The 11,486-nt window shown below is 40.1% G+C and overlaps 1 protein-coding gene across 1 annotated transcript in view; it reads left to right on the plus strand.

The window, feature by feature from the left end:
- Positions 1 to 11,459, plus strand: part of jak1 (Janus kinase 1) — a 28,201-nt gene extending 16,742 nt beyond the window's left edge. Inside the window, exons 13-25 of the mRNA XM_075485803.1 lie at positions 203 to 355; positions 604 to 691; positions 775 to 902; positions 1,113 to 1,251; positions 4,049 to 4,200; positions 4,351 to 4,501; positions 5,287 to 5,375; positions 5,735 to 5,927; positions 6,381 to 6,505; positions 6,597 to 6,769; positions 7,474 to 7,591; positions 8,630 to 8,740; positions 9,377 to 11,459. Coding sequence (XP_075341918.1) covers positions 203 to 355; positions 604 to 691; positions 775 to 902; positions 1,113 to 1,251; positions 4,049 to 4,200; positions 4,351 to 4,501; positions 5,287 to 5,375; positions 5,735 to 5,927; positions 6,381 to 6,505; positions 6,597 to 6,769; positions 7,474 to 7,591; positions 8,630 to 8,740; positions 9,377 to 9,484 — 1,728 coding nt within the window. The 3' untranslated portion in view covers positions 9,485 to 11,459. The remainder of the gene's footprint in view (positions 1 to 202; positions 356 to 603; positions 692 to 774; positions 903 to 1,112; positions 1,252 to 4,048; positions 4,201 to 4,350; positions 4,502 to 5,286; positions 5,376 to 5,734; positions 5,928 to 6,380; positions 6,506 to 6,596; positions 6,770 to 7,473; positions 7,592 to 8,629; positions 8,741 to 9,376) is intronic.
- Positions 11,460 to 11,486: the final 27 nt, after the last annotated feature.

Raw genomic sequence — 11,486 nt, forward strand, 5'->3', positions numbered from 1 at the left:
TGCTTCTATTTTATAAAATTATCTTCATGTTTACATGAATTCATAAATACCACATGCCCCAGAACAACTACTTCTGCTTGTAAGAATGACCAAAGTTTGTCTGCAGAGACATCCCAGAAGCCCTGTCTTGTAGTTCACACAATTTAGGTGTAACTCTTATGAACTGTTTTCTCTCTCTCTTTTTTTTTTTTTGTTAAATCAGGAGGAGCATCTTGGCCTCGGCACAAAAACCAACATCTACGCAGGCACACTGAAGGTGAAGAGTGTGGATGATGAGGATGCAGGCTACACATCTTTCCAAGAGTTCAAGGTGGTCCTGAAGGTGCTGGGTTCCGGACACAGGGACATCTCCTTGGTGAGACAATCTCATAGCGAGAAACGCATGATACACTTCTTAAATGCACTTTATAAGACTGCATCAACTCTGTGGGTTCAGATAGAGGCTTCTTCAGCTACGCATTCCTGCCAGCAGCAATAACCATCCACAATGACAGCTCATAAAGACTGATGAACAACAACAATATTGATAATTTCATGGTGCAAGTGTACGTCTCCATAGTCTGCTGTGTGTGTTTTTACTTACATCTGTGTCTTTGTTGACAGGCATTCTTTGAAACGGCCAGTATGATGCGACAAGTGTCTCACAAACACATCGTGCAGCTCTATGGAGTGTGTGTCCGTCACCGGGAGAGTAAGTCCACATCGAGAGCTGTGTGATCAAAGATGAGGTGTTGTGTCTCAACCACCTTGACACTTGTTCTTTTGTATCACAAGATATCATGGTGGAAGAGTTTGTCCAACTCGGACCGCTGGATGTGTTCATGAGGAGACAGCAGAGTCCTCTCAGCACACCATGGAAGTTCCAGGTGGCCAAGCAGTTGGCCTCAGCTCTCAGCTACTTGGTAAGAGGAAAAAAAGCCTTGCAAAAGTGCTGCGCCTACCTTTAGAGTTTTTGTGAAGTTGCTACAAAACGGGGACTGTACAAAGTACTAAGTAATTCTCACTAAGTAATGCTCACTCACTTTGTTTTTCCTTTTTTTTTTTTGATAATGATTATCTGCACAATTATGATGATGATGAACTTGTGAGTATTTTTGTGTGTGTAATTTTAGGAGGACAAAAAGCTGGTTCATGGCTTCGTGTGCACTAAGAATATTCTGCTGGCTAGAGACGGGTTGGTTGCAGATGAAGGAGGGCCCTTTATCAAGCTCAGTGATCCAGGAATACCAATTACAGTGCTCTCCAGAGAGGGTGAGTTTAAAGAAAACAAAACACAGGCTATCTCGCTTCAACATAAATAGTTACAACATAGCTACCGTGGAATATTTCACAATCACTTCCACTTTGTCAGCTGTAAGAGAAAGAAAAAGCAAAATGGAAAAAGGTAACAGTCATTTTAAATAATTGATTTTGAAAACTTAACTAAAACAGATGCACACTTCTTTTGGAAGCAACGTGATGCTGATTGGACAGACTTAGACTTCATTCTTTGAACAATGCCGTGATGTGCCTCTTGTTCATCTAATATTTTCTCCGCTGTGCGGTAACTTTTTGTTTTCTTGTCATCTGTGTTCTTATTGTCTTCGTACATGCTACAGAAAAGAAAACCTAATAAAAGAGAAACATTTCGAACAGAGGCTGTCAGTAATAGGAATCAAATTTCTCACATAGTTAGCACATATTGCAGTGGCCACATTTCAGTAATTCACTTTGTAAAAGCTAAATGTGGATTTAGAGAGGACTGCACAACAAGGACACATCTCAGATTGCACAGTTCCCCTCAAATGGCAGCCTCATGTTTCTGTTGTCTGTTAAGAGTTAGAAGTTATGTGATATCACCCAGTGTAGCTGGAAAGATGGATCTGGCAAACCACTGGAAATGCTTCTTTACAAATGTGCTTTTCCACATCCCCATGGGAGTACCCCTCACTCGCTTTTTGTTCCCAGAAATCTTGAACATTTATTCTTTTGTCTCTATCACTTTGCTGACCAACCAGTCTTTCAGTTACATATTGATGTCCTTGTACATAGATTTGATTGAGCATAGTGCACAAAGTGCTCTGAAACCCTTTGGGAGCGCCCTCCTCTACTTTCCAGTGATCTAATTGCTTTACTCAAAAACCTCAAATCTATTCTTTTCTTTTACTCATTTTTTTCTTTCTTTAATCCTGACACTAAATCTCAGCTTCCCTTTCTGTCTTTTCTTCTTTATTACTGTCTCTTTCCCTCTTTTATCCATTATTACTTACTAGCATACATCTCATGATGTATGTGTGAAATTTGTGGCGCTGAAAAGACAGACATGTTGGTCAGTGAATCAGCCTGCCTTCCAGTAACGGTGATCTATTTCAGTCAGCTCATGCGAAGTCTTTGTCAGTCAAGTTAGCTTCTTGCACAACCACCCTGTCCGAGCTGCCCTTTCATTTTTGTTAGTTCTTGGTATTTGGAGCTTGATAGGAATATGTTGCTTTGTTTACTCACATTTTTTAAATTTTTGATCTTACAGACTTTTTTTTTTTTGACAAAGAACACTTTTAAGGACAACACAAATCTGACTAAAGCAAATCTGTATAATTAGGTACATTTGGCTTTGTTAAAGTCTCTTAAGGCAATCTGTTCTGGTAAGAAGTTTTGACTTATTTTGCCAGCGCAGCAGAATGAAGTTTAGTTACATAACATTAAAACCTTTCATGTATAAGGTGGCTACAGGTTCACTTCTGTAAAGACCCAGCGGTCTTGGATCAGTGGATGCAGTTTGTTTTTCTTGCTCAGAAAGACGCTTGCAAAAATGTTTAGATTTGTTTGCAGCACTTCATGGACGACGGTCTCATGAACGAGGCCCAGTGCGACGCTGGCAAGGCAAAAAAACCGAAGTAAAAGTTGAAACTGTTCAAAAACTAAAAGGGCACACCTCTGAACCTGAAGGTGTGAGCAATACTGTTTCAAATGTAGGTGTTGTGTTGGCATTAGGCGTACAAACGCATTTTAGGACAAACATCTACACACTGAGGAAAAAAACGGCTGCTAAGGAAGCTAACAGTACATTTTGTTAAAACGTGTTTTCACTGGGCAACCAAAATGATCCATTTGTTGCTTCTCCAACCGGTCAGAAACACAGTTACTTACAAAGTTTGCACATACCACCTTCCATGCACTTCATATATTGTGTACAAATGAAAGCAATTAGCAAGTTAGCCTCAGGTAACAACGGTGTGCAAGCATCGTTACCTTTTCTAGTCTCTCTGAGCAGATATTCTCTCTCTCATTTGGCATTTTTACAGCACTTCCCACATCTGCATTTATTATCAGGGGAGTACACAGGAAAAACATATACACGGTAGCTGAAAGATGACACGATCCATAATGTTGCACGCTGTAATCTCAGTTGTGGTTGTTTGTCTTGCTGCTTACTTTAATACTCTGGCTTGAACACGTACGCTGGGATTTGAGTCACTGTCGAGTTTGAAAAAAAGAAAGGTTTCTCATTCTTTATATGAGTTATAGTTTCGTAACCAGTCTTACACTTGGGAGTGTGAATTCATGAGTCACCAACATCCTCTCTCCTGCCCCTCGGAAAGCCTCCAGGAATTCGACCAATCAGAAGACACTTTCTCCAAATCTTCCCGTTCTCAGGTAGAGGCTTTCCCGAAGGGAAGGCTCTCCCTTGTTCTGGAATAATTAGATTAGATTAGATTGGGTTATGAATTAAATGTCTAAAAATGATCATGCCATGTCCACTTGAAGGCTTCAGTGTCTGGCCTCACATGTGATTTGTTATGACTTTAAGAGCTTCCAAGAAAAGTTCTCTCCAATGGTCATTTCTCCCCAAGCGGATATATTTGAATGGTTTCCTTATGTAGCTTAAACAACAAAAACAAACAGATTTTCTTGTGAGATCAGCTCGTCTTTAGCTCACTTAAGCAAGTAAAATGTGTTTGATCTGACTGCTGTCTGTTTATACTTTATTTTACTTGGCGTGGTTCGGGGGTCAATCAGACACACCTCATTAATCACTGTTACTAAAATGGACTTTGTTTGTGTCTTTTAGAGTGTGTGCATCGTATCCCATGGATCGCTCCAGAGTGTGTGAAAAACGTGTCATCCCTGAGTGTGGCAGCTGACAAATGGGGATTTGGTACCACCCTGTGGGAGATCTGCTATGATGGAGAGGTTCCCCTCAAAGAAAAGAAACTAACAGAGGTGGACACAAACAAATGTCCCCTTTTTGCTTCAAATCTGTCTGTGTTTGCTTTTAATCCTGTTTCTCCCCATTTTAACCACTAATTCCATCTGCAGAAATGATGCATTTCCTCATCTAAATGTATGCCTTTCTGTCTTTGTGTTGAGCAGAAGGAGAGATTTTATGAAAAAGAGTGCCAGCTAGCCACCCCAGACTGCAGAGAGCTGGCTGAACTCATGACCCACTGCATGAACTACGACCCTAAGAAGAGACCTTTCTTCAGGGCTATCGTCAGAGACATCGACACGTTGGAGGAAACAAGTATGTGTGAGACAAATATGTGTAGTGCAGAGTTATGTCAACAGTGTTTAGTTTCAGGAGGTGGTTGGTTCTTATGAACAAAAGCTACATGGGACATTTGGTTTCAGCGGTTTGATTATCACTGTGCCAAGTTTTAATGGGCTTTGTCCAATTCGAAATGAAAAAAGGTACAAAAAGAAAGATTAAGGCACAATTGCACAACACCACGCCATGCCAAAAGCATGTACAGTTGAAATATGAGCTGCATGTTTTGTATCTCACCTAGCAGCAGCCTCATAAAGAGACTAGAGTTGTTTACTCAGCTCGGATGTTCATGAGGAAGTTCAGTGGGTGCATGATCAGTAATCTGCCCCTCATCTGGGCCCCACAGCAATATAGTAGACTCAGTTCTTCCACCTGCTGACAAGTTTTGGATGTTGCAGTTGGTCTACAAAACCAATTGTTATTACATACTTGATATTCTTCTATTTAAAATCTCAAATTGTGACGAAATAAACCAATTTTTATGTGACTGTATCTTTCAAAAGGCTTAAAAATAGATACATTTTCTATTATTAGTATTTTATAATATACTCTTGCTTTTATAACAAGCTGTCCTACTGAAAGTAGTCACTTATGTGGAAACCAGTGCAAGTAAACAGTTGTATGACCACAGAAAATTCTAGAGAAAACCTAACACTGTCAACCACAATAGACTTCCTTTGACGCATTTGTGCTTATGCTTAAGAAAAGACCGGTTTTACCCAGCTTGCTAAATGTGGCTGTCTTCCCTTTCCATCTCTCAGATCCATCTTTCAAACGCAAGCCCACACAAGAGGTGGACCCAACCCTGTTTGAGAAGAGATTCCTGAGGAAAATCAGAGATCTGGGAGAGGTAAACTATTGCTGTGTTTCTGCTGTTTTGACTTTTGTTAGATTCTGTTTAACATATCTAAATGTTGTACAAGGACAAACAAAACAACTCTACTATTAGATAATATTGGAAATGAGTAAGTTTCAGTAAATATAGATTTTTCTTCAGTACATTTTTTTTTACTTCACGTTCTGCTTCCAACTATCAAGAGATACCACGTGTGTATAATTATTCTCATGTTTCTCCCCTAAAATCAAGCCCAGAAAATATTTAAAGATAGAGTTGGTAACATTATTCACAAACGGAAGTCAATAAACCCAAGGGAACAGAACCATACGGGAAGTTGATGCAGATGCATTTTGTTCATGTTCCCCACCCAGGGTCACTTTGGTAAGGTGGAACTGTGTCAGTACGATCCGCGGGAAGACGGAACAGGCGAGTTTGTGGCAGTGAAGTCATTGAAGCCTGAAACCCGGGAGGAACAGAACAACAACCTCTCCAGAGAGATTGACATCCTGAAGGGTCTCTACCATAAAAATATTGTCAAATACAAGGGCATCTGCAAAGAAGAAGGTGAAACAAACAGTGCAGACATGTATGTGCGCACAAACACTAAAATGCACATGAGAGTTTGAGCCTAAGTTATGCTTTTATCTTCTGTCACAACACTTTTGACCTTGTGCTGTTGTACAGATGTCGTCGTATGTTTCAGATCACGGGGCATTTGAGGCCTCCGGCATGTTTTTTTCCTTCATGTGGTGCATGTTGGTCATTGTTAAAGAAGGCAGTGACCGAGCTGGAATGGCTTTTTAAAGTGTCTTTGTTTTATTTCATTTGGTCTCTCCTTCTTTGAGCCTCATGAATGCTTTGCGCCTTGAGGAGAATCCTCTGCTTTCTCTGGTGAAGCCTTCTCTGAAGTGTAGACTTCTGCAGCATGGCCTTCACTTGGACATGATTTTGCAGTCATGACGTATAGATTATATGTTGCCCGTCTCTGACTGCCCTTGTGCATAAATGTGTTTTTAGGTGATCAGGTTGTTAAGCTGATCATGGAGTATGTTCCGCTGGGCAGTTTGAAGGAGTATCTGCCCAGAAACAAAATGAAGACCAGCCTTAACACTCTGCTCAGCTACTGCATCCAGATATGCGAGGTAAAAAATGCCTTTTATCAGAGCAATTCTTGTACTGGTTTCACTCTATATATACTCACGGGTGACTCTTTTTTTCAAAAAATCCTTTTAGGGCATGAACCATTTGGGATCTAAAAATTACATCCACCGAGACCTGGCTGCCCGAAATGTGCTGGTGGAAAATGAGAATACAGTTAAGATCGGAGATTTCGGTCTAACCAAGACCATCAAAGACAATGAGGGCTATTACACTGTCAAGGACGACCATGACAGCCCTGTTTTCTGGTGAGTCAAAAGGGGCGGAATAAGAGACTGATGAAAGCTGGAAAGCAGAGTAAATGTTACCCGCTAACTTGCATCATTGCAAGGAGGGAATAGAAAGAAAGAACTGTTAGCAAATAAATTGCACTCTGCTCTGGTAAGAAATGTGGGCGGATTGGCGTTCAAGTTGAGCAAATCCTCGTGATCCAGCAGGTGCTAAATTTAATTTCTTCCATCATAAAATTCTAAAAGTCCACTTTCTTGCACATGCACCACACACAGACGCAGTTGGGAACTACCTGGCTAACATATTTATGCTTTTAGTGGCTAAAAAGGAATGAATATTGGTTATAGACACAATGCCCTCTCCAACAATGTTAAAATTAAAGTAAAATCGACCATTTGGCTACTTTTAACTTCAAAATGCAAAAATTGCTAAGTGGAGACTGACTTTAGTTTTATTTCACTCCATTTCTCTTTGCAAATAATTTTTTATTATCTAAACTATGTTAACATTCCAATGAAATGAGCACACCTTCAGGTATCATGTGCATATCGAGAGATTTCTTCATAACACAAGCATGAGAAGCAGTAGAAGTCACGCCGTGTTGCTCCATGGTTGCCGGATGGGAGGGAGAAACATGAAGAAATATTGACATGATGAACTAGTTTGAGTTTGTATGGACTCGATTGACAATTTATGTGCCGGCTCTGTGTCTGTGTTTCAGGTATGCTCCAGAGTGTCTGACTCTTTCCAAGTTTTACCTTGCTTCAGATGTTTGGTCATTTGGAGTGACGATGTACGAACTCATCACTTACTGCGACGCTTCCAAGAGCCCAATGGCGGTCAGTGTGTCATTCTGACCTTATCATCTTCTCCTAAACACTCATTTGAGAAACAAGACATACTTGATTCAGTATAAAAGACCCTAACAGGTTAAATGACTGTCATTTACACTCACCGGCCACTTTATTAGCTACATCTTGCTCGTAAAAGCAGTTGATGCCAATCTCCCGTTCCACCACATCCCAAAGCTGCTCTATTGGATTGAGATCTGGTGACTGGAGGCCATTGGAACTCATTTTCATGTTCAAGAAACCAGTTTGAGCTTTGTGACATGGTGCATTATCCTGCTGGAAGTAGCCATCAGAAGATGGGCACACCGTGGTCAGCATCAATACTCAGGCTGGCTGCGGCATTTAAACGATGCTCAATTGGTACTAAGGGGCACAAAGTGTGCCAAGAAAATATCCCCCACCACCACCAGCAGCCTGAACTGTTGATACAAGGCAGGATGGATCCATGCTTTCATGTTGTTCATGCCAAATTGTGACCTTATCGTCTGAATGTTGCAGCTGAAATTGAGACTCGTCAGACCAGGCAACGTTTTTTTCCAATCTTCTATTGTTCAATATTGGTGAGCCTGTGCGAATTCTAGTCTCAGCTTGCTGTTCTTAGCCAGCTGGAGTGGCAAGCGGTGTGTTCTTCTGCTGCTGTAGCCCATCTTCTTCAATGTGCAACGCGTTGTGCGTTCAGAGATGGTATTCTGCATTCCTGGGTTGTAAACAAGTGGTTATTTGAGTTACTGTTGCCTTTCTATCATCTCAAACCAGTCTGCCCATTCTCCTCTGACCTCTCACATCAACAAGGCATTTTCGTCCACACAACTGCTGCTCAGGGGACATTTTATGGCTGATGAGCTATTTGCGTTAACAAGCAATCGAACAGGTGTACCTGATCAAGTGGCTGGTGAATGTATGCGTGTCAACAATGTCAACAATCTCTGATTCTTTTTTTTTCACCAGAGTTCCGCTTCAGATCTAAATGGAAATGGAGCCATTACAGAAAAATGTTTGTAATTTTGTCTATATGTCCACTCACAGCGCTTCCTCAACATGATTGCTCCAACCCAAGGTCAGATGACCGTCATCCGCCTGGTGGAGGTGTTGCAAGAAGGAAGGAGGTTACCACGTCCTGAGGGATGTCCCGAGGCTGTGAGTTATTCAGTATCAGTGTAATACAGTAAAATGTAGAAACACTACACAAGGGAACAAAATGCTGTTTAGCCTCAAGTGAAAAAGAATAGAATTTTTTTTTAAGCAGGGTAAGCCATTATAAATGCTTTTCCATTCATTTATTTTTCATCTGGATGAGCCGATCATGTTAAACTTGCACAAGGAAAAACAAAAATGACCTTTACTGTGGTGGAACGGTTAAACTAATATGACAATGTGCAACATGGACAGATCCATCAAATATAGACTTGCAGGATATTTCATGAAATATTTCTTGGCATTTTACTGTGTACAGAACTGGAGTACAATACTCTATATAATAATAATAATAATATACTTCATGTACGGATGCCAATTTCTGTATTGTTGATCTTTTTTTTTTTTTTCAGTCGTTATGAAATAGGGTGTTTTTTTGGCTTCATGCTATGTAAAAATCTGTTATTGTTGTATGTTATTTAAACACATAGTTGGAGCAAAAATGAACAGGTTAGCATATTCCTAAATCAAAAGCTGATGCAATACACCTCCATTCAATAAACACTGCAGCCGCACCGCATGTCTTTGCTAGAATTTCCGTTTCTACAGCCTGCAGTCTGACTCCATCCGTTTCACCAGGTGTATGAGCTGATGCGGAGGTGCTGGGAGCAGGTGCCCGAGAGGAGAATAACGTTCAGCCGTTTGATCGAGGAGCTAAACGTCCTGGTGCAGCAGAACAACCAGTAAAAACTTCCCACTGTCGGAGGGTCTGGGAGTGAAGCCTACTTTTCCGGGCGACCAGAGACCAGACGCAGAAGCAACGCCAGATCAGCATCTGCTTGTGCAGCTTTACTGCACTATGAGACACACACACGAAGTTTCGTTCCATTATAAACCACAAGCATGACATAAGAGTCAAGTCTAACCATGATTTTTAGTCTGCCATATTTAATTATTATTAATTTTTTATTTTTACTTCTTTTTGGGAGGGGTCATATTATCGTGATCCCTCCTGGTCTTAAGTGAAATGTCGAACGCGTGAGGACTCTTACAAGTTTGACTGGAATGGACATCAGTTATGGATGCTTGAAAGACAGAAACCAAGCAGAGAAAGGAACTGTTCACTTTCACTTGGTCCTAGTGGTTTCTTGTGGCAGCCTTCGAGTTGATCGTTGTTAAATCATGCTCTGAAAGTTCTTGGATGGATGCGATACGGATGCTGGGACAACACAGGTACCCAAGACGGGAAGATTGCCCATCTTATTTTTTAAGAAAGCCATAGATTTTCGTGGTGAAAACTGTCTAGATTTGCTGTTCATGATGTGCAAATGCAGCTTCTGAGAAGTGGTATTAAGGAGAGCCAGTAATCAGACAGCAGTATTCTTTCCCCTGCATTGTCGTCGCCTACTGTATCAACAGTTTAATTGTTTTAAAGCTAAAATGGCTCTCACTCCCACTCCAAGCCTGTAAATATGGTGATTGGACTTAAGCAATGTGAAAACAAGCTTGATGAAACTGAGCCATTTTTCACCATTCATGGGATTTTAATGCAAAACAAATGAAAAATTGAATGTAAAGAAGAATGTTTTCTCTGTAAAGAAGCTGTTTAAGCTGCATTTGCACAGGAACATAATTTTTTTTATTTCTACTCTTGTCTCATGTATCTGTACTCCAGATTTAAAGCCACATATAATCTCTGTAGATATACTTTCTTTACATTTGCAAGAAAGAATTTCAGGTAAGACGGTTTCAAAGAATTGAAAGTGAGGAAGAATCAAGATTCATGTTGCTTTTTGTTATACCTGAAAGATGGGTTTTTTTATGTAATGAAAAACCTATTTTACATTTCTGCATTTGTTGTTTTAAAGCATCAGCCGATGTAGCCAGAAACTCATGTTATTGTGACTTAAGTTTTCCTTAAAGTGAGTATAAATGTTGGCAGAAAGACAACAAGGGCATTGCCAAGAGGACAAAGACACGCCTCAGTCCACATTTTATTAAGGAATGTAAAAGACAATTCCTTCTGTTCCAAATAAGAGAAATTAAATATATGATTTACAAAAAAAAAAAAAAAGCCATAAATACTCAATGAAAATAAATAAAATCCATGTATGTTGTTTTTCAGCTTAGTGATATAGTGAACTACTGAAAACAGGTTATTTTATTTACTACAGCTGGCGGGAGGCATGCTAACATAGCTATAGAAATACTGTATTCACTGTAAAATCATATCAATGTCAGTGATGTAAAATAAAATCTACAGTTTATTTTTGTTCAGGAAAAAAACCCACATAAAGCAATTTACAGAGCCATAAACACAGCACTTCTTAAATGAGATATAGCTATTAAATGGGTCAGATATAAAGTAAATGCAGTGTTGCAAACCTGTGGGCGACACACTCGGCCTCACACACGGCTACGAGCCTGAACCGATTCAGCTGCGTTCGAAACGCAAACAAACACCGAAGACTGCAGATTTTCTGTTCGGTATAAACAAATATTCTTCAAGAACAATGAAAAGAAATATTCATTGATATTGTAGATGCACACAACCCCGTCAAATAAATAAAAAAAATGTATCCTGAACTCTGAAGTGCAAACTGCAGGCGGTTCATCAACAGGTAAAGATTGAGTTTATTTGTGCTTGTGTAAATGTGTTGGCTTTGTAATGTTTCTTTACAACAGGAGGAGGATCAGTCCATTTTTTTTTTTTTCTTACAATCACTCAAGATACTACCCTCAGTCCAAC

This window comes from Odontesthes bonariensis, chromosome 15, assembly GCF_027942865.1.
Source record: "Odontesthes bonariensis isolate fOdoBon6 chromosome 15, fOdoBon6.hap1, whole genome shotgun sequence".
NCBI classification, from domain to species: domain Eukaryota; kingdom Metazoa; phylum Chordata; class Actinopteri; order Atheriniformes; family Atherinopsidae; genus Odontesthes; species Odontesthes bonariensis.